Raw genomic sequence first — 26,602 nt, forward strand, 5'->3', positions numbered from 1 at the left:
AAAAAGAATTAAAACATTTTCTTATTTTGAAATAATCAATATATAAATTGAAGGAAATCATTCCGCAAAGAGCTCTCTTAATGGTTTAGTCAATGACGGTTTCATTTGCAAAGACTGATGTCTCCCCATGGGTGAAAGAATTCCATAAACACCATGACCAGCAGGAGCATGGGATGAAACTGTATCTGAAGATGTAATTTCCAGAGGGAAAGTGAAGAAAATTCCGTAGCTGTAGAAAAACAAGCGGAACTCTGTCTGGTGGCTCCCTCTCACTCCATGTGCAGTGGGAATCTGAGCTGTGGTGTTCCCAAGGGAGAGTGGAGTGCTCAGCACATTCTCCTCATTGCCTGAGGTTTGGGCAGTTTGCAAAGAGGCAAATGGGATACTAAATAAAACATTCTTGTTTTATCTATGGTCATGTTAACGCTGTTTACTGCTATGTTATAAGCACTCCCGGCCTGACGATGGGGAGCGACATAAGCATGTGCATCTAGGAAAGATTCTGTACAGTAAAACACTGAAATATTCCCGAAGGGGCTAAACAAATGCAAGTTTGCATTTGCTCAGTGATAGCAGGGAAACTGTTTGCACCGGGTAATACTGAAAGATAGCCCAATCCTAGTCTAAAGTTAAACACAAATGATTCTGCTGTCAAAATTATTACTTCAAGCAGGGTGATCGAACTGAAGCAGATACTCAATGGAGGTATAGCCTCTAATCAAATGTACATGTATATTTAAATCATTTAACTAAATGTAGAAAATTGGTAACACATATGCGCAGTAGACTAACCAGCATAAACACAAGAACTGAATAAACACAAGAACTGCAGCTTAATGGTGGATGGCCAACAGGCATGGCCTGCCAATAACGAATAGTCTAACATATGCACACCATCAAAAGCCTTGCAACCAAGACTGAACTTTATACATTAGAGTCATTAACAAACCATATCTCCCTGCTGCATGATGAGGGCAGAAGTACCTAAACATGACCTTGAAGTAGCTACCTCATCCACCTAATATCGGACTCGAACCCTGCTGATGACATCCGCTCTATGCTATTGCGACAGAAGATATCAAATCCAAAATTGAACTGTGCTTTCTAGCACTACGAGGACTAAAATCCATAGAGAGCGCAAGATTTGTTACAGTTGCAGTGGCTGTGCCTAAAGTAGGCAACCGACCAAATACCCACCCACCCATCCGTGGTGAAGATATGGGTTGACAACCTTTGAAATTACAATGAAACTGAAGAACTAGAAGTGACTGCAAAGACCATCAGTCTTCTCTGTTGAGTAAAATGGAAGTCACAGAAATGAACAGTGCCGCCACATACACCAGGTGGCATGCAGATTGATGTATGTGAAAAGCTGGCATCATTTAAAGTGCTGAAAGAACCAGTGCCATTTACAATCCTAAAATGGCCTGTGAATGGGGAGTATGCGCCGACACGTGTGCAGTTTACTTGATGTGTGCATATGCTGATAGTCACCGAAATGTCTACTGTTGGACCCGGCCTCGTGGCGTGGTCCTTAACCCCCCCGGATTGTGCCCGTTCCCCGCCCCGGCCTTCACGGGCCAACCGTCTGAACTGCACCAAGGCCCTTCCACCGGAGCTGCACGCGGTCGCATACTCCTCGTGGCTCCGCCATCTTGTTGGCATCTACGTCACACTGTGCACCAGCCAGCGCGACCCCGCTCAACCCGGCCTCGACCCCAGCGAAGCCCCGACATCGAGGCACCACGAACTGGCCAGGGGGTGCCGCAGGAACCATTCATCGCCCCCGGCGGAGGACAGTATCGATGGGACCCCCAACTGTCCTCCCCTCTCGAGGTGTGATCGCCCTGCAACTCCCTTGGGCCTGGCGCCTCTCCAGCAGGGCGTCTGGCCACCTCCACCCGGCCGCTCCGCCCTCCTGGGCGCATAGGTCCGGACATCAAAGGGCTCCAGACCTATATCTGGGGCGACCCCACCATAGATCGGCAGTTGTATCCCGGAGTCGAGAGCCTTGCTGAGTGAATCGCGGCTGACCCTACGGAGAAGAACTCTTGTCGGAACCATCACGAGCCCTGCTGACTGCGTCGCGGCTCCCTCTTGTGAACAATCTGAACCACCTGGAACATCGGAGCCCTGCTGACGCTGTCGCGGCCCAACCTCGCTGAAGCCTTCCTCGGAGCCCTGCTGACGACGTCGAGCCGAGCAGAAACCATCTTGAGAGCCCTGCTGAGTGACTCGCGGCTCTCCACGAATTGTACGCCAGAGCCCTGCTGACGCCGTCGCGGCTCGACCCCTCCGAGGTCGGAGGTCCTCCAGCTTGAGGAGAAGAACTGGGCCCCAGGTACCCTCGTACCGCACTCCTGCCAAAGACTGTCCCGCTACCCCTACCCTTCCAAAGAGACATTGAGACTTTTGTGGATCCCTCGATCCCTACTTGTAAATACTGAACTCATAACCTTTTTATTGCTGATAAAGAATTGCTTGTCGCAAGACAACCTCCTTGAGTCCTGTGTGGTGGTGTTACTGTGCTAGTACGTGATAGGAGAACGATCTCTCAGGAGACTTCTCGGCAGCGCTCGGCTACTTCGTGCAGTGTGAGGGCCCCCCTTGGTGGTCTCACCGACTCCTCGGGGTCCGCCTTCCAACATCTACTCTAAAATCTCATAATATTGTGTTGATGCCCTGACCTAAACACAGCTTATAATAAGACGAGAGACTAGAACATTGAGTGTCGAGGGAGTCGCCGCAAGGTGAGGAGGGACGTCACAGGAAACACTGCATCTGAGTAGGTCAAGACCCGCAATAAGCGAAGAGGTACCGCCCAATGAGGTTACAAGTCTCTCAACACACTCATCTTTATTTCTTTGGAAACCTCACAATCTTACCCCGCAATATCCTCTTAGACACAGTTAGCTAGTCTCGAAGAGGCACTGGACTGGGAATGCCCTTCACTTACCATTGCCCACATCTTCTGGCTCTGCAACGTGAACAGGGCAGCCCGACTCCAGGCACAGAGGTGCCGGCAGCAGGCGGAACTCCATGATGGTATCACACAGGGCGTGGCGAAGGGCACTGCTCAGCTTATCCGACAGCTGCAGAGGACTCACGTTTCCTTTCTCCCAGATATTAAAACGCACCAGGGTACATGCAGCTGTGAGGAGAAGGTGGTATTAGAAAGTGTCAAAGTGAGGAACGGATGAGGATACATGGGAAAGAGAGAGAGAAGGGGAAGAAGACTACAGAAATGTGGGGAAAGGCTATTGGGGTGAGACTGTACAGAAGAGAAGTAATGTGGAGGGTACAAGAAGTAATGAGTGGCATGAATTATGGCAAAGGGAAAGATGTAAGTAGGTAGTGAAGGTATAAAAAAACGAGGGGTAATGGTTAGTGTGGGAAGAGGTGTAATAGAATGGGTGAAATCGTGGGATGCCGTATACTACTAGGCACTTATTAAGATGAAATAGAGTTGAAGAGAGCATTAGATGACTGCAAGGAAGGAAGGAAGGAGGGAAGGAAGGAATGAAAACAAATTCAATACTTATGCCGTGGAAGTGGAAAGGAGATATGGAGGAAGGATGAAACTTAAGTGCTAAATCTAAGAGCAAGGGCAGAAAAAAGAAGACAAAAAACCTCCAAAAAAAAAAGAAGAGAAAGGCGAAGGAAGGAAAAGCCTAAGGGTACAGCAGATGTCAGAGATACAGAAGCAGACATGGGTTAATAAAGAGGACTGGCAAAAATTAACAGAAATTGGAAGGAGGGTCAAAGCAGGGTAACTAAAGAGTTATGGAGAGGAGGTTAAGAGTAGGTGTTCAGGGAAGCTCAGCGGGAACGGCTTAACACAGACCATTCACTGCTCAAGTCACACCTGATGGGACATCGCCTGTGTCCACTTTCTTCACAGTTGTCAGATTCTCAAACTCCACATCTCGAAGCGGAAATGCAGAGTGCGCCTCAAGCACAGTCGGATCTGGCCTCTCACTGCATGCCAGCAAAATGGCGGCGCCTTGCTCATCCACAAACGACAGGGCGATGCAAGCAATTCCTGAATGGAAAAAGCAGAATCAGATCAAAAGCAATGAATTCCAGATTTTAGACGACGATGACAAGCAAAAACTCTGAGTCAAACGTATCCTTATCCTCCCTGTCTTTGACCCGACCAGGGCCTTTGTAATGAATCACTAACTTCAACAGAGGAACTAGTAAATCTACGACCTGCTCTGGACGAACTTCCAATACCCCAGTGATGACAGACCCCACAGAGAGAGGTCTGGAGCGGGTCTCTATTCTTGTTTGGGTCTTTGATCTTCTATATGTTGGGGAGAGCTGAGAGTTGAGGGGGGGCCTACAGTGTCCAAACCACCTGGGTGACCCTGGGAGGAAAGAGGGAAGGCTTTACCCACAGCTGAGTGACTTCATTTCCTGTTACTGTTGTACTCTTTGCACAGGGGGGCGTCAGGGGTGTGGCTGTTTATCCGTTGAACTGTGTGGGTAGGCACTGCTACATGCCCTTTTAATTTATTATGCTTCTCAAAACTTTGCACTTTCCATGACCGAAAACATTGTACCTTATATGGGCATTAAGATCAGTCTTTGTATTTCAGACAAAGCTAGCACTTTAGATACTGGGTGTATTTGTGAACTGAGTATTTTATGGCCCTCACAGTCCTTATGATCTGGAGGCAGTAAAAAAAAAAAAAAGGCATACAGAGCTCTTTTTAGCATAAGGAGGCCAGATAATATTATCTCCAGTGTAGGCCTTTTAACCTATTATGCTCAATGGCCTTTTAACTTACTTTAACTCAATATGCTGCTAAAAACCTTGAACCTTTACTTAGGTTTTAGATGTGGACCACTCACTAAAGGCAAACAGAGCATCGTTGGCCTTTGGAGGGCAGATAATATGATCTCCATGGCAGCCCTTTTAATCTAATATGTTGTTAAAAATATCAAACTTTAAACATATTGCACTTTACCTAGGCCTTAGCATTGGAATTTACACCAGAGCCAAAGCTGGTACCTTAGGTATTGGATGCTGAGGGTTGAAAATATCACACTTTACTTTTTACCGAGGCCTTAGCATTGGAATTTACACCAGAGCCAAAGCTGGTACCTTAGGTATTGGATGCTGAGGGTTGAAAATTTCACACTTTAAACATATTGCACTTTACCTAGGCTTTAGCATTGGAATTTACACCAGAGCCAAAGCTGGTACCTTAGGTATTGGATGCTGAGGGATGAAAATATCACACTTTACTTTTTACCTAGGCTTTAGCATTGGGATTTACACCAGGTGCAAAGTTAGCATTTTAAGTATTGGGATCAGGGGTTTTTTAACTGTTGTTTTTTAAGTGTCTTTTTAAGCATGACTTTGTAATACCTGCCTGTTATTCATCTATCTGCTCTTTGAAGATTATGATGCTTCTAGGTCATCTGAAAGCAGAGAGCCTTCAGTTTAATGGTTCTACACAAAAGTCAGTGCTGTGCAAGTGGGTAACTTCCCCCTGAGTTTGTTCAGCTGCTGATGACAAAGGGGTTGGGGAAGCTGCAAGGTTGGTTGCAGAATCTCCCATGTCAGAGTTATTACATGCCAGATTACAAGTCTGGCCACAATTTCTGAGACTGTAACTCACTTCCAATGGAGGGGTCAAAATATGGAAAAGGGCTGTCAAAACGAGTGGGGCAGACCTGTCTGTTTTACCCCAGCAGTGGAAGAGAAGTTGGAAGCCCTTTATAAGTTGTCAGGCCCTGACAAATATAAAGCTGCATTAAACCTTTAAAATGCAGACTTGAGGATCTTTAAGAATACGCATTCCTGAATGTGAGAGTAAATGACACTTACAATTATCAGAATTTATTAAATCTAAGAGCCAAAATTCAGACGGGGTGCACTGTATCCCCAACCTTCAATTATTACAGGAGAGACCATAGACCCTCCTTTTTAGGTCTCGCCTAAGGTTGCAGCGCGCATGCACTGCTCGCTCTGCGAGACATATTGTGAGAGAGGAGATTTCAGAAGGGGGTGCGAAGCCCCGTCCCTCATTTTCATTGGATGGCGTCATCGTTTATGGTAAATGGTGGCCTCCGATTGAAAATAAGGCTTCTTTGTTATCGCCCTTTATCCTTTTGGGACGGTCCATCCGCACTGGATTGTTTGCTTCACGGCTGTCGTGAAGCAATTTTTTATCTAAAGGAGGCGTGTTATATAAACAAGCCGTGAAGCAAAAGATCCAATCTGGATGGGCTGTCCCAAAAGGAGACAGGGAGGTAACAAAGAACGTTCCTGCCTTGCTAGCAATTCCCCAGATCACGTGTGTTCCCAAGTGAGAGTTAGTGAACAAAACGACTGCCACCCGCCTCGAGGGGCCTCCCTCCCCTCCCGAAGGCGATAGTCCTCGATCTTACTTGTTGTATCATATATCTAGATGCCATGACCGAAACAGCAAAATACAAGTTGGGTAGCACACTATGCTAAGCACCATCTTCCCCACGGTTGGCGTTTCTTCTCGCGTGTAAAGAATGACGGCTTGTTGACGCGTGAAAAACACGGCAGAGCTTGATCACGCACAGACTCACAGTGACTTCCTCCTCAGTTTGACGGATTCGTCAGAAACCGAAAAGTATCCGTGCTTTGATTAAGGAAGTTTATAAAGTTCTGAGAAGCCCGCCACGGGCAGAAGAGTTGGTAAAATGCTCTGCAAACACTTTGCTATTAACTCAGTCCCTTATACGGTTCCTGTCCGGTACATATTAGAGCGAAGAGAAATATATATAAATCTATAACCAGATATTGACACATTCACTGCACATCTGGGCCGAAGGGCGTTGCCCCCCATCCCCCCTCTCCCCCCATGGTGCTAAACAGTTGGTTCAGAGTTTTCCGCCGGTCTCTGGCCTGAGGAAGACGCACGGATCTACAGTTGTAGCTATGGACCTACAATGCTTCTAACCAGTGCTGCAGTGGACCCAAGGGCGCAGCCGGCTATTCCGACTCATACTTCACTCCTGGGCCGGAGGGACGGCCTGAGCCTGCTTTCCTCCTAGGCCGAAGAGGTCGGCCTGGTTCTGCTTTACTCCTGGGCCAGAGGGGGCTCGCTTCACTCCCGGGCCCAAGGTGGCCGAGCTTCCCCCTTCCTGCCTTCACCTGGCCATCACAATATCAGTTAGTTTAGACATATTTTCCACTGGCCCCATGACTAATAAAGGTATACGTAGATCTATATACGCATTTGTTCATCTATGGGTACATACATGCACGAGAATCACTGCAATTCTCGACCAAAGTGTGCGGCTGCATTATCCCTTACGGGCACATACTCCACTTCAGGTCCAATGGGCGAGTTTGGGGTGCGCTCCTGTCCTTACTTACACGCACACACACTCACTCACTGGTCTGAAGGGCGAGACTAGACTCTGCTCCTGTCCCTTCACACACGCACTGGTCCGAAGGGTGATTCCCGCCTCTCCTTTCTTACACACACATAGGGCGAGCCCGGCTCTGCTCTAGTCCCTTCAGACACTGGGCTGAAGGGCACGTCTGGCTAGCCCCGTCCCTGGCTACCACCACGTCAGGCAGTCAGTTCCGACTGAACTTACCGCCCCGTGGCTGGATAATTGCCCCCCGCTGCGGGGTAAGTGTGGCCAGGGGCGACTGGAGGCCTCTACTCCCTGCCACACGTCACTGAGTTAAAAAGGCAGTTTTAATGTGAGGAGCGGGGACGGACGTCTCTCTGGAACCTATGCACATTTAGGAAGGAAATCTGCTGGCTCGGGCCTCTTTAACAAGACCGTGTTCGTGCTATAACCCGAGCTCGGCAGCCACGTCGGCTCCCTGAAGGCGACATTTCATACCGCTGACATTATTTAATGCCCTAAAATTGGCTTGGGATAATGGTGTCCCGTGTACGGCAGTGAGGGCAACCCCTGACAAACATACTTAGAATAAGAAACACATTGGTCCCCAAAGGGTCTCTGGAGTTCTAAACTTGTTGAAATAATTATTTGCCTTTAGGGCACCTCCTGTTCCTGCATCTTCGTTCCCCTTCTTCCCTGCATCTTCCTGTACGACTATAACTTGCCTTCTCTCCCCATCTTACGGCAGCGTGTGCCCTTTTCGGCTCCCCCATCACCCTCCCAATCTACTGTGCCTGTGTATCTGCCAGAGGATAACTTTTATTGAAACCCCTGAACTCGCCTGAAGCCGCACATCCTACACCTATGCATGTACCAGCCCCCTCCCCCAAGCCTGGAGCAAAGCCGCCCTACCCAATTGAGAGGGGCGCCCGCACCGTGTTCTGCCGCGGGTACCTCGGTGTAAACAACCTAGCCAACCACTGCCTGGGCAGGAAACCGCTACACCGAGCACCAATTTATTACGGCAACACTTTATTTTTTCGGAGACACTACATTGTTAAGTAGAAGAAGCAGATTGTTTTTCGCCAGCAGGGAAATGATGGAGCTTTGTAAGAAACAGGAAGATGCCCGTGTATACCGCATCTAAATAAGATAATACTGGAACAGATAAAGGAAGCCGGGGAGGCGGGTGGGCGTGTGTAGATCTGCAGCTCTACATGCCAAGAACAGAGGCATACTGGTAAGTAGCATATTCTGTTCGAGGCATATGAGCTGCAGATTACACATTGTGCATAGATTGTATAGCAGTCCCACTCCTTAGAGGCGGCCACCAGTATCTGTTGCAATAGGGTTTTGAGTACAGCTTGGCCCACACTGGCTTGTTGTTTCAATTTCAAATCTACACAATAGTGTTTTCTGAACGTATGTGGTGTAGACCATGTAGCTGCTTTGCAGATGTCATCTAATGCAATGTTGCCTAAGAATGCCATAGAAGCCCCTATTTTTTATTGTAGAGTGGGCTCTAGGAGGAACAGTTAAAGTGCGTTTTGCTTTGTGGTAGCAAATTTGTAACCATTTAACAATCCATCTGGCTATCCCGGACTTAGATATGGGATTGCCTTTGTGTAGTGGTGATAAAGAAACGAAAAGTTGTTTGGTTTTTCGAAAAGGTTGTGTTCTTTTAATGTAATAGAGCAATGCTCTTTTAACATCCAAAGTATGAAGAGCTCTTTCTGCGACTGTGTGTGGTTGCGAGAAGAAAACGGGCAACTCCACAGATTGATTAAGGTGGAAAGGGGAAATGACTTTAGGGAGGAATTTAGGATTAGTGCAGAGAACCACCTTATTGTGATGCATTTGTGAGAATGTTTCCTGAATAGTTAGGGCTTGTAGCTCACTAACTCTTCTTAGAGAAGTTATGGCCACTAGGAAAGCAACCTTCCATGTTAAGAATTGTAGCTCACATTTATGTAGAGGTTCAAAAGGAGGTCCCATTAGTCGTGTGAGCACGATATTTAAATTCCACACAGGTGAGGGTGGAACTCTGGGAGGAATTATCCTTTTGAGTCCTTCCATAAAGGCTTTGATGGCGGGTACTCTAAATAGTGATCAATGTTGTCTATTTTGTAGATATGCTGCTATAGCAGCAAGGTGTAGCCAAATAGACGTATAAGCTAAGTTGCACCTTTGTAGGTGTAGTAGGTAGGTTATGATGTGTTGGATAGACACATCTAGGGGATTGATGTTATTGTTATGGCAATATATCATAAATCGCTTCCACTTGGCTGCATAGCAGGCTCTAGTGGTAGGGCGTCTAGTTCTCTAATGACATTCATACAGTCAGGAGGAAGGTTAAGGTAACCGAATTCTAAGATTTCAGGAGCCAGATCGCAAGGTTGAGCTGAGCTGGGTCCGGTGTCTGATCTCTCCACCGATCTGGGTTAAGAGGCGTGGTGAGAGGTGTAATCTTTGGTGCGGGACTACTGACAGTTTCAGCAATGTGGTGTACCACGGTTGTCTGGCCCAAGTTGGAGCAACTAGAATTAGAGTCAGTGAGTGTTGCCGTAGTTTGCGCACCACCAGTGGTATGAGTGGGAGAGGCTGAAAGGCGTACGCAAATCTGCCTGACCAGTTCATCCATATCGCATTGCCTTTGGATAATGGGTGTGGGTATCTGGCGGCAAAGCTTGGGCATTTGGCGTTTGTGGGTGGCGAAGAGGTCTATCTGTGGTTGACCCCACATTTGAAAGTATAGTTGAAGAACATGTGGATGGAGTTCCCACTCGTGGATCTGTTATGTTTGACGACTTAACAGATCTGCTATGGTGTTTTGGACTCCTGGGACGTGTTGGGCTAGGAGAAATATGTTCGGAGGTATAGCCCACCTCCATATGTTTTGTGCTAGCTGGGAGAGCTGCAGAGTGTGCGTCCCGCCTTGTTTTTGGATGTAGTACATGGCTGTCATGTTGTCCGTGCGGACTAAGACAGTCTTGCCCGATATTTGTTTTTGAAATGCTTTTAAGGCTAGGAATATGGCCAGTAATTCCAGGTAATTAATGTGGAATAACTTTTGTTGAGGTGTTCACCTGCCTTGCATGGTGTGATGTAATAGGTGAGCTCCCCAGGCGGAGAGCGATGCGTCCGCTGTCATGACAATCTGAGGAACTGGCTCTAGGAACGGTCGCCCTTTGGAAAGGTTTTGGTGTTCCACCACTGCAGAGAGCGATGAGTGCGACCGTCTACCAACACCAGATCTGTTAGCTGACCTTGAGCCTGGTTCCATTGGCGTGCTAAGCACTCTTGTATGGTACGCACCTGGAGTCTTGCGTGAGGCACTATGAATATGCAAAAGGCCATCATCCCTATGAGCTGCATGAACACTCTAGCTGGGAGAGAGTGATGCGGCTGAAATTTGGGTAGGAGAGCGAGAATGCTTCTATCCTTGCTGGACTGGGATAGGCTAGCACTTTTGAGGCGTTTAATGTGGTGCCGAGATACTGTTGTGTGTGAGAGGGTTGCAGATGAGACTTGGTGTGGTTTACTGTGAACCCCAGGTCGTGGAGTAATTGGATAGTCACATGAGTGTGATGAACACTCTGGTTGTACGAGCTGGCTTTTATGAGCCAGTCGTCGAGGTATGGGAAGACGTGAATGTGTTGTAGGCACTTTGTGAATACCTGTGGTGCTGTTGTGACTTCGAAAGGGAGTACTTTGAATTGATAGTACTGCCCGTCCACTACAATCCCGAGATATTTTCTGTGAGCAGCGTGTATGGGAATATGGAAATAGGCGTCCTTGAGATCTAAGGTGGCCAGGAAGTCGCCCTGTGAAAGTAGAGGGAGGACTTGCTGAAGTGTGACCATGTGGAAGTGGTCTGATTGTATGTACAGGTTTAGTGGCCTGAGGTCTAGAATAGGTCTCAGAGAGCCGTCCTTCTTTGGTATGAGAAAATACCGGGAGTAAACTCACGTGTTTTGTTGGTGCAGGGGAACTGGTTCTATTGCACTTTTTTGTAGTAAGGAAATTACCTCTTGTTTGAGGAGTGATAAATGTTCTGCTGACATTGGACGCTGTTTGGGTGGAATGTTTGGGGGGTAGAGGTAAGTTCGAGACAGTAAACTGATTGCACTATTTGTCTCACCCACCTGTCTGTGGTGATGTTGGTCCAGACATGAAGGAACTGCTGTAGTCTTCCCCCGACAGGAGTGGAATGGTCCGGCGGAAGCGGAGGGAAGTCATTGGGCAGGGGTGGAGGCAGAGCGGGTATTGTTAGTCTTGCCTCTGCCCTGGTTATTGTTGCCTCGGTATCCTCCTCTGTGGTAACCTCTGGTGAAGGTGGATTGTGTGAGAGACTTGTAGGAGGTGGATGGGGTATCAGACGAGTATCCCCTGGAGTTGCCCCTGTAGGATGAGCAACGAAAAGAACGTCTGGGAGCTTGCGATTGCAAGGCTCCCATTGATTTGGCTGTGTCTGTGTCCTTATTCATCTTCTCAAATGACGCATCAACATTAGGGCCAAAAAGGTGTTGTTAGTCGAATGGTTGATTGAGGATAGAGCTTTGCAACTCAGGTTTAAACTCGGAAATGCGTAGCCAGGCGTGCCTGCGAAGAAGGACGCTGGTGTTCACTGCTCTGGATGCGGTATCTGCTACATCAAGAGCACACCGGATAGAGGTGTTGGTGATAACTTTACCCTCTTGTATTAGGTCGTTGGCCTTATGTTTGTATTTGTCTGGGAGGTGTTGGAGTAGGGACTCTAACTTATCATAGTGAGCCCTGTTGTATCTGGCTAACAGGGCTTGAGTATTTGCGATGCGCCAAACATTAGCTGCCTGGGACGCTGTTCTTTTGCCAGAGGCATCCAGGAGTTTAGACTCCTTGTCGGGCAGAGCTGCATCACCTGTTGTCTGCGAATTAGCCCTTTTCCTAGCATTTGAGACCACCATGGAGTCTAATGGAACAGGGCCCTTAATGTAAGCTGGGTCTGTGAGGGCAGCTTTGTATTTTTTCTCAATTTTAGGATTGAGGATTCTAGTCCTGACAGGGTCTTTAAATACTTCTGTAGCGTGTTTGATCACCCCTTTGAGCATTGGTAAAGTGGATGTGGACCTTTGGGTGGTGTCGAAAGTGTCCATTAAAAAATCGTCTTCGACTGGTTCTGTATGTAGGTCGACCCCGTGGTACTGGGCAGCCCGGTGTATTAGTTGATTAAACCCCATGGTATCTTCTGGTGGGGAAGGCCTAGAGGGGTAGATATCCTTTTGTGGGACATTAGGGACATCTGGCATATTATAGTCATCCCAGTGGTCAGAGGAGCCTGGTGGCCTGGGGTCATCTAGTGGCATGTTGTCACCGTCCCCTGTGTCATCATATGTATCGTCGTCATCTACCGGTGTAGGGGATGGCGTAGGAGAACAAGGTTGGGGAGGTGGTGGAGGTGGAGAAGGTATTCTAAGAGGTGATGTGGCTATATCCCTCTTTTTAGGTGATGGAGCCGGTGCAGGCATGTCCAGTGGTCTTTTTCTGGAACTGAGAGTCAATTGACCCGTTTTAGGGTCTTTAGTTAAAGTTTTTTGTTGAGGGTCTGGTTGAAAAAGCTCTTCTGAAGAAGGTTAGGTGTTCGGTGTCAACGGCATCGAGGGCTTTTTCGGCGCTGGCTGTGGAGCGGTTTTGGTCTTTGAGCCATGCGATTTGTCAGTCTCTGTGTGCTTCTTCTGTGTCGATGTTTTTTTCGGCTCCGAAGAGTGCAAGTCTGAACGTTTGGGAAGTGGCTTCTTGATCGGCTCCGAGTGTTTTTTCGGTGCCGAGGAGTCACTGGTTGGAGTCTTTGGTGCTGAGGGCTTCGGGTGGAAGTAGCGGTCGGCCCAGAGGATGGGTGCGGCTTCTTTTTCGGTGCCGATGATTTGGTTTGGGCACCGGTGGCAGGCAGGCTCGAGTCCGAGTCGCTGGAAGGCTTGGTAGGCTTCTTTGCCGGGCCAGAGGGCGGCGCATGGGAAGCAGTGTGTCGGTGTGCACCTGAGTCCGAGGGCGAAGGTGTGACCGAAGCCTTTGTTGTTGTGGGGAGTGGGTCGGGGTCGACGTCTTTACTTACGACCCGATGAGCTGGAGTCACTTCTTCGACGGAGTCATCGGCTTCGGAGGCGCTGATGAGCTCTTCTTCGACCCGCTCCTCTGGCACATCGATCCCTTCCTGGAAGATGTCGTCGGGGATCAAACTTGACGAGCGAGCCATGGTCCTTCGAGCTCGTCGATCCCGGATGGTCTTCTTCGAGTGGAAGGAGACACAAGCGGGACAGTCTCTGGCCTCGTGCTCGGGAGAGAGGTAGAGGTTACACACCTCATGCAGATCGGTGTGGGGAAACTTCGACCCACATCAAGGACACTTTTTGAAAGGCGTCCTTTCCATGAGCCAGATGCCAAGGCTCGGGTCGGCCCGAAGGCCTTCTTCGATGACCGGAATCGAAGACTGGTAGAGATGCGCGCCGATTAGGGTTCGCGTTCGAGACAATACCGTCGAAAGGGTGAAGGATTGCGCGTCGAAACAGGAATCGGTAACTGTTCCGAACTGGAGCGCGAGAAACACATCTGAATCCGATGGCGGAAAAAACCAATCTGAGGATGGAGCCGATGCCCATGCGCACTATGATCCAAAGGAGGAGTCACATACCTCGTGACTTCCAAAGACTTTCCAGGACAAAAACAAGTGCAAACATCGGGACCCAACACCAGATGGCGATCTATGCATAGTGTGTAATCTGCAGCTCATATGCCTCGAACAGTGCTTTATCCGAGTACCCCACCTTAATGCCGACCACAATTGCAGGCACCCCAGCCGCAAACCACCTGCGGACTCTGGCTGCAGCACGCATCTCACCTACCCTTTTCCTGTTTAACGGTACTTACATGCTGTTCCACCAACCCACCCCAACCCAACCCACCCCTCACCTCACACCATCCGCTCGGCAGAACTGCATCTACTCTCGAGCCAACTGTCCCAGCTCCCCCGCCTCTTTCCATGCCATGCTACTTTGGAAGGTGATCGTCTGCTCTGCGCCACCCGCGCAAACAACCCTCGACCCTCCCCGCACTTCTTGCCACAATAACAGCCCTTCTTCCCTCCCCAGCCTGTGCTTCCCGCCCCCCCCCCCCGCCCATGTCTCCGGAGTTGACAAGGAACTGCAACCAATCTCACTGGCCCCAGAAGGATGAAAGTTAGAGGGCATGAAGACTGGGCCTCGAACCGCTACACAAGGACACCAGCCACTCCTTGAATCCTCTCCCTATGCATGCGGGTTGAGGCCAAACCAGCAACCACCTCAAGGGCAGCAGACCGACAACCCTTCCTTGTGCCTGCGCAAGGCGACAAGCCCCCCCCCACCCATCTGCTGGCACTGTGATCCGCACAGCCCCCCTCCCTGTGTGCCGTGCCCCCCGTTCCACCGGCCCCATCAGCACACTCCACTGGCTGCCCCACACATCTCTCCCACTCTCTCACCCTGGGCTACAGCACCTCCTCCCTCCCAAGGCCCACTGCTCCCCGAACCTATATCTGCAGGAATACTGATCTTGCACCTATATATGCATTTTTAGTAATATCACACCTATATCTGCTGTGATAGTGATCTCACACCTGTAACTGCAATCATAGTAACAATACATGGGTATATGTAATATCCACTCAGAGTCCTTATTCCAAAATGCGTGGGTATTAACATTTTTAATGCATTAGATTAATGTGATTAAAAAAAACATTAATAAAAGCAAGTACCATTTACAATACACAACTCACAATAGTACAAATGCAATAGATTTCAAAATTACAACAAAGTGAGCTATTGCCATTTTGCATTACACCATTTGATTAATGCTTCACGAAGGGTGAAAGAAAAAAAAATAACATTTACAATGCCAATAGCTCAAAACAATGTCATTGCGAGACCTATTGCATTGTAAATGCTTGTTTTACCTTCTCATTAGATTTACACACAGTGTTGTACCACAGCCCCTTAACTCACCAGCTGCAACACTATTTCTAAAACAAACCTTTGTTGATCCCTCAGGCAACTTCTGATCTAGTTTGCTCATTCGAATTGTATCAGACTTATGAAGAGCTTGCGGCTAATTAGCTGAGTGACTATCTGGAGGTTCGGAATATTCAAGAGATGGACTTCAGCCATTAGTGCGGAATGGCTCACATCTGTCAAGATGGGAAGTTCAATACAAGGCTCGGTTTGGTCAATCCTCACAGATTGGACCCAAGCTGTCACCTTATCACCTTTTACGTCCAAGAATATAGCCGAATTTTTACGATTTTTCCAGATCCTCCTTTTTACCCAGCCACTTCAATGTCTACATTGAGCAGCCAGAGCCTTCATTTGCATTAATGAAAACCAGATATTTTTTCCGGTTGGGTAGAGGTCAGGAGTAGAGCATCTAATTACCAGAAGCGTATGATCAGCGTCTGGGACAGGATGGTCTGCCAGAGACTCAGCGGATCTCAGACAAGACGGGCCGGGATTGTGGGTGGATGGCAGGGTGATATTCTGCCGCTTGACCATCTGCCGGTTAGCCCTGGGTGGTTGATATAAATCAATAACAGTAATGCAAAACCTGAGTTTTGAAAAGTGACCCCTTTTTGGGTGGTCACCACCAGTTTTTAGTTTATTGTGGGACTCACCTGCTGGTAATCTTAAACTCTAACATGGGAACACCGCTATCCAGTCTATGTGCTCTGACCCCTAAACATGTAAAAATTTGCTTAAAAACGGATTGGTACTTTCCTGTAAAGCAACAGTATGTGACGCAGAAATACACCCCTGTCATGGAAAGTTAAATTTTACTTGTGGACTGCTGCCCCTATTGTGACATCAAGTAGAGTGGCAGTGAAAACATGGCTTCATGCCTACCCTGTGTGGACTGGTGGACGCAGCTTAATCTGCGCTGCACAGATACGTCAAAATAACCCTTTTGAGGGGTAGGGAAACGTTATTTTAAATATTAAGTCACTCCTAAGCACATCTTCTGCCCACAGTGTGCATAATATTTAACAGTGGAACATGTGTGACATTTGAAATTGCATGTCCCCCTCATTGACTAGGCCTAAAACAACATTTTCTCTGGTCAGGCTGTACCTGGTACAAAGCTTGACCTGTGTCAGCTACAGACTCCATTAAAGACTTATTTTTCTATATTGAATAGAAATCCAATAAAATGGTAAAGATGATCAGATGTTTATTAAATGTGTAAGAAATGTAACTTTTAGAAATGTTCCTTTAACCTGCCTGAGGCAGTTGGAGCTCTACAGCAACAGCAACTGCCCAGCTTGTCCTTGCCAGGAATTGGGTGTGACAGAGGTGTGAGAACTTCTCTCAGAGCAGAGACAATGGCCTGGCAGTGGGGACCAGTTGAGGTTGACCCAGGGGCTTATTTAACATCAATGTGCCCTGCTCTGTCAGAAGCAAATGTTGGATATCACTTGGAAAGCCTCAGCTTTTTCCTCATGGTAAAGTCAGTACCAAATTCATGGCAGGAAAGCTTCCACTAAGTTTGGTGGAAGGAACCCATTTTGAATGGCCACAAAGGAAGGGACTGCACATTTCTCTGGGCACACAAGCTCGGCACAAGGGGAGAACATTTTCCCTATCTTGAATTCTAAGGGAGAGGGGCACAGTGGATTGTTTACAATAGTATAAAGAGAACTACAGAAAAAGACGGTAGGTTGGATAGTGCCCAGGAGTCATCCCCACCTCTAGGCTGCTGAACCCTGCATAGCTGAACCCTCACTTTATGGATCTGTGGAAGATCAGAACATCTGCTGTCTGTCACCCAAGAGGAACCCTGAAGGACTGGACCTTATCCCTCTTCTACCCAGGGCAATGATGTAGACTCCAAGGGTGACTAGGCAGGTCAACTGTGTGGCTACAGGGACACAACATGCTATAAGACTCCTTTTTCAGAGGTACCCAGCTAACTTGTGGTAACAGGACCTGGACTGGACTTTGCTGTGGGCCTCTGTCTGACTCCCTGATCGTCTCTAATTGCTGCCCTCCCCCTAAGGTACTGGGGGACTTAACCCCTTGAGCGCGGCGTGGATTACCGCGCTGTGCTGAAGGTTCGCTGCGCGGGCGGGGCCGTGACGGAGTGGTTCCGTCATGCGCACAGCGCGACCGACGCGCATGACGGAACCACTCCGTCATAAGCAGCGATGAGATTAAGAAGTATATTCCTGTGGTTGTTTGGATATTAGGAAAGTTTGGAAACTTTGAAAAAACTTTTAGCTATAGAACTTCTGAAGGACTTATGGGGAAAAGTACTTGACTGGCAGTTCCATGGACTCAGACTGAAGTTCACCTTCGTCTAGGTAAAAGCTTCAAGCAGCTCCAAAAAATTAATAAGTCCCATTCTGCATTGCGAAACCTCCAGAGCTCCACAGTTCCAGAGTGACCAGCCTGCCTTAAATATCTGGCCTTTGGTGCCACAGCGGGGGTACAATTACAGCAGCCGCCAGCTCAAGGAGTATCTCTCGTCTCAATAAGAGACAATGTCCCTTTATGCATATGGACGCTTTTTCAAACTTTTTTGAATTTCACTGGGACCAATCCACTTGTTTTATCCACCCAGGGCTTTATTGTGGCTTGGTCCCTTTTTACTGCTTCCACAGACTACCAATGACAATCTGTGCTTTTTGGTGCTACCTTCACTTAAATCTTTAAAAATTGATATCTCTGGTTACCCTTATTAGAGCGTTGTTGTTTTGGTCATATTTTATTTATACATTTTTTCTCCTTATTTTGCAATTGGCTGTGGATTGTGTTTTTCATAACTTTTTCGTCTATGTAGGCACTAATTAAGAATTTTACACTTTACCTTTGATTTAAACCAATCTGCTTTGTATCACATTACCAGGGATTGAGCAAAGGGTTATTTGATACCATTTGTTTAACATTTAGCAAGTGATGGCCTCGTCCTTTGACACCTGTCCACTACAAATAATAACCCACTATCCGATAGTGGGGTTTAAGATGAAAACTGATCTTTCCTTAAATCCCAAGTCGTGGCAGTGTTAGGTTTTTTTTTTTTTACTTCTGCAAAGCACACCACCTTGTGATTTGTGTACATGTTGGATAACGCAAACAAAAAATGTGCTGCACTTTAGTACTGATATTTCTGGTGGATACATCCTTTTCCTGTAGACTCCTCACCTTATGAATTATCCTTCGAGCTGGTCCAAAAAAGCTTTTCTATCACAACTCTCTAGCACCACCAGGTAGCGCCATGTGGGGGCATGTCTACCTTCAGACATGACAAGACTGGTGCACAGAAAAATTTACTGGAAAACTGAGATCTGTTCCTGAACTTTTTCCACACCCCATCGAGGATTACCGAGAGGAAAATACAATGTTTGCATATCCTGAGATCTTATTACTAATGGCGCTAATTTCTCAGGAGAGGAGCGAGCACTGAATCAAATCTACCGCAGGATTATGTATTCACCAAAAGGGAAATGCTATTTGCCCTGTATGATGGCAGGAGTATGCACAGCATGTGTATCTACAGCCACACATGCCGCAAACATATCATTACCAAAGATCAATTCCCTTTTCTTTTGTACTATCCAGCATGGGCATAACTGGGGCAGGGCTGTCATTGCAGATATTCTATTACTAGTATTAAGACAGACCGTATTCTTTACAGAAATCAAAAAACAAGGAAACAAGTTCTGTTTCCAATGGATTCATTTTCCTGCAGATTCCTCACCTTAAGAATGAGCCCTAAAAAGACCTCTTTTGGACCATGGAACCACGCAACATAGCTGAGACAAAATATGCCTCACTGCGTGCCTGAGGCTTTGCAAAAGTATTCAAACCAGACTATGTCACCACATGGAAGCTGCCGGCAACCAGGAGGCCTCTGGGGAGAGGTGTGAAAACAGTCCTGGCACCAGTGGAATGGGCATGAACGCCCTCTAGGTTTCTTTCTTGGTGAAGGTGGCAGATCTTGATAAAGAGTATGGTCCAGGGTGAAATGGTGCACTGGGTCACTGCCTTGCCTTACTAAGTTGTACAGGTGACATTTGACCAAGTTGCACAGACACCTGCTGGCAACACTGAGCCAGTTTCTTCCATAACTGCAGAATCTTTATCAAATGCCATCTCATGAACTGTTGTAGCTGCCTAATGGAGATGCCCGGGCTAGAAGACGTCATGCACTGGAAGCAACGTGTCAGTCTAATGCTGCAAACAGATCATCCATCTCAACTCAATGGTCACTTTCATGCTAGGCTAGCAAAGCTCGTAGGTTACGGTTTGGTGTTTAACTGGATTTGTCAAGCACACTTTCCCCTTCAATACCTCCATTTTCTACTTTCTCTCTCATATGCTAAATGTAGATCGCCAGTCCTTGAAATATTTCATTTGAGAGAAAACCCTGCTCTAAACAACACTGCTGCCCTAAGCGGCTTCCCCTGTGTCTGGGTCTCTGAAATGTTTCGGTACAAAAGCGAGGCCTCCAAAACGAGTTTATTCTTAAAATATGGATGGTCTTCTACCCATGCTCTATTGTTGTAAATTAAAGCAGAATGTGATTAAGCATTTACTAAAGACATTAATGCTTTCCCTTTAGATCATGTTTTCCTCGTTATGTTGACCGAAGTCCGGACTCCATCTTGTATTATCATGCTGCCACGTGCTCGCCACGAGGAGAGTCCGACCTCTGTGTTAGTTGCTCTTGTAATCTGCCTAGTAACAGTTATAAATAGCTCTCTTGTCCATCTGGCGCATGCCCAGACTTGACCACATCTGTTATAATTAGCTTTGCTTGACCATGTGTTTTCGCGGGCTCGAGGAGTGTGTTGGCTCCGCCCATGTATTGATTCAGTATCGAGAATGGCCATAAATGGTAATGTTCTTCGACCTCATGTTGTATCCACCCACTTATGAGCCCCTCTGTTGTGTATAAAAGGGGACTATGTACGCAAGTTCTTTGTGCTACTCCATGCAATACTGAAGAGTGTTGTGTGGATTGTAGGACCACCCTTAAGGGTTAATAAACGTTGTTTTTGTACTTTGCAGTTTCCGTGCCAACTTCCTTATAGATTTCGTTACAGGAGAGCGAACCCTTGTGCCTTGCGGGCCTAGCTGGGGCCTGTATTCATCAATTGGCGCCCGTCACGTGGGGCTCATCGGCGACTCGGATGCTCGAAGGACTGGTCGCGACGAAGGTGAGGAGTTTGGCCGGGGACGTGATCACTGCCAGCGGCGTCTTAGCCCTGGCATCCCGAGGTTTTTCTTCCTTCCCTTCCGAGCTGACCGTCTGGGTGGCGCCGGTCATCGACTGAGACCTCTTCTGTCGGTCCTGCCGTGAGAGCCGTTTGGGCGATTGTGGAGCTTGGCAGTTGGAACCTGGACTCTTGATTGGTAAGAACCGTTGTACGGTACTTGCTCCGAGTTTTTGAAGCCTGGGTTGGCTATTTGAGTTTGATTGATGATGACTAGTCATATTTTGAATTTGTCTTTGTGAAAATATATGCGTTGCAACACATATAGGCAGGTAATGTGGAGAAATTTCTCTGGAGCTGTGTAAACTTTGAACGGCGCAACGATTAAGTGCCATTTTTCTTTATAATATTGCATATTTTGCATTATTGCTAGCATGCCTGCTTTTAGCGCACTCCGTAAGTGGTGTTGCTGCTTTGGTAATCGGTTGAACCTCGAGGAATCTGCTCCAGCTCCCCCAGAGGGGACTCCTAATAGGGATATGTACGTGAAGCATGGTCTTTCTTCCATAATGTACAGCACGCTATGGAGGAAATACACGAAGAAGGATCCTGAGTTGCGATGGCCTTTGTATGGATCGTTTGATATACGTAAGATTGAGTATGTGGAACAGTGTATGTGTAAGCGACGTGCTCGTCAGGATATGTTTGAGTGTGTGCGATTATGGGTGAAGGAAGTGCGTGAGCGAGAGAAGCGTGAGAAAGCGCTGTTTGATAAAGAACAACGGAAGAATGATCATGTGCGAGCGCAGGAAGCGAAGCGTCGGGAGGACAAAGAGCAAACGGACAGACAAGAGAAAGAGCGTAGGCTCCAAGTTTCGGGTCAATATGTTGTTCGCCAGCCGCTTTATCCTGTCCTTAATAATCCTGATGATGATTTTTATTTGCTAGATCGCTCTCCGCCCCCTTATGTTGGCGCGTCTGCTCCACGGCCGCAAGATTCTGGCCCGGCTTCGGGTAAGGTAGACACACGGTCCATGTTATCGGCCGAGCATATGGCTGAGCTTCGGAAACTTTCCCTCCGTGCACTTAAGGGCAAGGTGTCTCAGGAGGAGTTGTTCCATACTTGGGGGTCGTGGCAAGATAGAGAGAGGGTGTATTTTCTGTCTCATTTTGCTGAGGAAGTAATTGCTGCTTTCCGAAAATATTCTAGTGTCTTTGAGCCTGAAGAAGTGACATCGGATGCCAAAGCATTGCATGATGGTGTTTTTTCTCCCCCTAAGGCTCCAGAGGCGGCTCGGCGGCTGTTCGCCTTACGGGACGAGGTGCTGGCCCTTAGAGAGAAAGCACGCCAACAAACGGAGGAGGAGAAGCAGTCGGATTCGTTTGCGACAGGGGGCCACCCATCCACCTCCCAGTCAGATAAGGATAACGTAGTGCATGCTAAACCAATGCGAGAGGCGGCGCCTTTGTATGTTCCTCCTAAAGGAGCGGGGACTAGCTCGGACATTAACTCCGCCGATGCTAGGGGATATTTTGTGTATAATTGGGTTTATACTCCATGGCATAGGGCCGATGTTATGGCATTAAAGAATGCGTTGCCTGACCCCCGCAAGAATCCAGCGGCCTTCTATGAGGAAGTCGAGGGGGCCTTGAATTCTTGCATTATGACCTTAGCAGATATAGACCTGTTCTTTGGCCTTATTCTACCACCGGACACGTGGCGGTCTGTCCGAAAGGTAGATGACTCGGTTGCCTTCAAGGCCCGATGGTCTGAGCTTGAGGACGAAGACAGGGAGAGGAAGCCCGCACAAAAACCACCCCAGAATATTTTAGATCTCCCTGCGGCTATTGTGGCTAAGTTGAAAACAATAATCCCCCCTAAAAAGATTGACTGGAATATGTTAGCTGCATGTAAACAGAAAATTGACGAGTCAGTTGCAGATTTCTTCACGCGCTTTGAAGAAACGTTTCATGACTTTAGTGGCCAGTCGCTTACTGACGAAACGGGCCGCCACCTTTTCGCGGACAAATATGTGGCTAATCTGCTACCGGCAGTTGCGGCCCGGTTAAAAGCGAGTGAGAGTTCTTGGTCCTCCGCGACACCGACGGCCCTTCTGACCATCGCTCAGTATTATGAGCGTCAGGAGCACGAGGCGAAGGGCCAGGAGGAGAAGAAATCGAAAGATCTCAAAACCAAGGTGATGTTAGCACAAGTATATGGCCCGCCCCGCCGGGGTAATAATAATAGAGGAAGGGGCGGATCTTATGGTCCCCCTTCGGGCCGATCTGATTTGAATAGGAACCAGTGTGCGTATTGCAAGCAGTCGGGCCATTGGGCCAGGGATTGCCCAGTGTTGCGTGCTTCGCGTCAGGGGCATACTCCGGGTGGCCCGAGAGGTAGAGGGGGCTCCTCGAACTTTAGAGGGAATTCTAACGATAATGTCCGTTTCGATACCGCCGGGCAGCACCGAGATAGCTCAAATGTTTTCGATCGCCAGCACCAGTATCATGTATCGGAGATCGATCGATCGGGATATCACGATTCTCAGCATGCATAGGAATGCGTTGGATGGGGGTCCGAATCAGTTGAGGTGCCGGTCGATCAGACGGGTCCTTATGTATCGGCTGAGGTTTTAGGTTCTACTGATCAGTTCCTAGTGGATACAGGAGCGACACGTAGTGCATTGTCTAGGTACTTGGTTCCGGGGGCTCCCCCATCCGGCTCAATGGTTACATCGGTAGGGTTTGACGGTACACTCTCCCGAAGCCCTCTTTCACAGCCCCTTACATTTAAGGTTGATTGTTTTTCTGCGCCCTGTCCGTTTCTGCTTGCCCCGTATACACCGGATAACATTATGGGTCTTGATATGTTAAAGCACTTTAGGGCCACAATCCGCTGTTCTCCTGAGGGTGTGAGGGTGATCTTAAATGACAACTACCCCCGATCTGGGCGGATGTGTACGATATCAGAGGATGCGTTGTTGGCTACCCTCCCCCGAGCTTTATGGGCGACTTCGGACACGGATGTGGGACAAATGGTGATTCCTCCGGTCCACATTAGTGTCCAGGAGGGGGCGGTGTTACCACGCCTCCCGCAGTATCGTATTTCCCAGGAGGGCGAGGAAGCTCTCATACAGATTGTGCAAGATTTGATCGCAGTAGGAGTAGTGGAAGAAGTTCCCTATAATATCTGTAACAGTCCGATTCTCCCTATTCTGAAAAAGGACACGGATGCAAAGGTCTATCGGTTCATAATTGATTTGAGGGAGGTGAATAAGATCGTGATACCTCAGTACCCGGTGGTTTCCGATATCACGACGTTGCTTACCCTGGTCCCGCCTACGGCGACCATGTTCTCCGTGATTGATTTGAAAAATGCCTTCTTTTCTATTCCCATTCACCCCGATAGCCGATTTCTTTTTGGGTTCACATTAAACAATAGATCTTATCGTTTTTGTAGAATTCCCCAGGGCTACACAGAAAGCCCTAGTATTTACAGTCAGGCTTTGAAGCGACAGTTGGACTCCTTCGTTTTACTCGAGGGGGTCGCCCTCATTCAATATGTCGACGATATCTTGTTGGCGGCTGACACCCTGGAATTGTGTGAGAAGAGCACGTTATCCCTACTTTCCTTTTTAGCATCCCACAATCATAAAGTATCTAGGAAGAAATTGCAATTCTGTAGACCAAAGGTGACTTATTTAGGTCACCTTTTGTCTAAGGAGGGGCGTGCACTCACACCAGATCGTATCCAAGTAATTTTGGACACACCGAGACCATCCACGCAGAAGGATGTGCGTGCATTTTTGGGCCTCGTTTCTTTTTGTAGACAGTGGATATTGGGGTTTTCACACATAGCTAAGCCATTACTAGCTCTCTTGACAAAAGATACGCCTATCCCAATCCCTTGGTCAGATGAGTGTGATGCTGCTTTTCAGCAATTGCGACAGGCCCTTTGTTCAGCACCAGTGTTAGGGACCCCTGATTATGCAAAACCCTTTTCGTTGTATGTGCATGAGAAAGATGGATGTGCATTATCAGTTTTAGTGCAGATGCACGGTGATAAGCAGCGCCCTTGTGCATATTTTTCGGCTGTACTTGATCCTGTCGCCCGAGCATTACCAGGGTGTTTTCGCTCGGTTGCGGCGACAGCTGTGTCAATACGGCAGAGTGAAGGAATTGTGTTGTCCCATAAGCTGTTGGTGTTAGTTCCCCATGCTGTTGATGCCCTGCTTAATCAAACAAAGACACAGCATTTGACCAGTGCCCGCTTAACGGGATATGAGCTGACGCTTTTGGCTCCTCATATTACGTTGAAAAGGTGCGTGACATTAAACCCGGCCACATTGTTGCCATACCCCGAGACCCAGCCTGAGGCGCAGAAAGCGCATGATTGTATTCTTGTGACTGAGGAACAAACAAAGGGTCGTATTGATCTCCAGGATACGCCCTTTCCAGATGTGGATGGAGAACTGTGGGTAGACGGATCATGCCTGAAGCTACCAGATGGTACGACTTCAGCAGCATATGCAATTACCACGTTGCAAACGATAGTGGAGACAGCACGCATACCACAGAAATCAGCTCAAGCAGCGGAACTGATAGCATTAACACGAGCATGTGAGCTCAGTACAGGATTGTGTGTGAATGTTTATACAGATAGCCGCTATGCCTTCGGAGTAGCGCACGACTTCGGCCTACTCTGGAAGGAGAGAGGGTTTCTAACGTCACATGGGGTACAGATAATGCATGGGGAGTTAGTCCACAATCTTTTAACCGCATTGACATACCCGAAGAAAATTGCCATTGTTAAGTGTAGTGCCAATAGGAAAGTAGTTGATAAAGTAGGAGAAGGGAATGCGTTAGCAGACCGAGTAGCACGGGAGACTGCGATGCAGCCCGGCGCTACTGCCATGTATGTAGTAAAATCACAGGTGGAGAGATGGCGTGATGCGAAGGAGGAAGTGCGAGAAATGCAAAGGACCGCTTCTGATAAAGAGCGGGAGCAATGGGCTAGCGAGGGAGAGTTGGATGATGAGGGTTGTTGGAGAAAAAAGCAGATGGATAGATGGAAGTTACCCACGGCTTTCGTACAACCTATGGTTCAAATGGCACATGGGCTAGCACATGTTGGAGCTTCCGCAATTGTGAAATTGCTTACCCAAGTCTGGGAGCATCCAGAGATTGCTAGCACGGCAAAGAGGGTGGTGCAGACCTGTATGATCTGTCTGAAGTATAACCCAGGGAAAGGCACGCGAACTCCAGCAGGAGGATTTGCGACGCCCACTGCACCCTTTGAGGTTCTGCAGATGGATTATATCCAGCTTGAGCGCTGTAACAATTTGAAGTATGTTCTAGTAGTGGTCTGCGCTTTCAGTAAATGGGTTGAGGCGTACCCTACGAAAGACAATACTGCCATGACTACAGCGAAGCTACTGCTGAAAGAGTTTTTCCCTCGATACGGCGTCTGTAGACTTCTGTGGAGTGATAATGGCCCTCACTTTGTGGCGGATGTTATAAAGTATGTCTTGAAGGGCCTAGGCATCACCCAGAAGTTCCACGCCGTGTTCCACCCCCAGTCTGCAGGACTAGTCGAGAAGTATAATGGTACACTGAAGCTTAAGATCGCCAAAATCCAAGCATCAACGTCTTTGACTTGGCCAGACGCCCTGCCACTGGCGTTATTGTCGATTAGGTCAGTGCCACACTCTCGAACCGGCCTTACGCCATACGAGATAGTATTTGGACGCCCAATGAATATTTGGGGTCCACCAAGGCCTAAGGCTGTGTATGATGTACCTTGTGTAATGATGAGTGATTATCTGGCACAGTTAACGGATAACTTGGTTTCTATTCATCAACAGGTCCGAGAGGCGCTCCCTGATCGGTCTACCGGCGAAGGACATGGTCTCCGGCCTGGAGATCATGTCATGGTGAAAGTCTTCGACAGAACGAACAGTTTGGAGCCGAGATGGGTAGGACCTGAGCAAGTCCTTCTTGCAACGAGGACGGCAGTGCGAGTCTCGAACAGGAAGA

General features: G+C 48.0%; 1 protein-coding gene across 9 annotated transcripts in view; it reads right to left on the reverse strand.

The window, feature by feature from the left end:
• SZT2 (SZT2 subunit of KICSTOR complex) overlaps window positions 1-26,602 on the reverse strand; it is a 937,318-nt gene that overhangs the window by 296,578 nt on the left and 614,138 nt on the right. For all 9 annotated transcript variants that reach the window (XM_085602961.1, XM_085602966.1, XM_085602963.1 and 6 more), the window contains 2 exons: window positions 3,866-4,042; window positions 2,957-3,151 (listed from right to left, as the gene is read on the reverse strand). In XM_085602961.1, the coding sequence (XP_085459087.1) occupies window positions 2,957-3,151; window positions 3,866-4,042 (372 nt within the window). The remainder of the gene's footprint in view (window positions 1-2,956; window positions 3,152-3,865; window positions 4,043-26,602) is intronic.

Source organism: Triturus cristatus, chromosome 4_2 (assembly GCF_964204655.1).
Source record: "Triturus cristatus chromosome 4_2, aTriCri1.1, whole genome shotgun sequence".
Classification (NCBI taxonomy): Eukaryota; Metazoa; Chordata; class Amphibia; order Caudata; family Salamandridae; genus Triturus; species Triturus cristatus.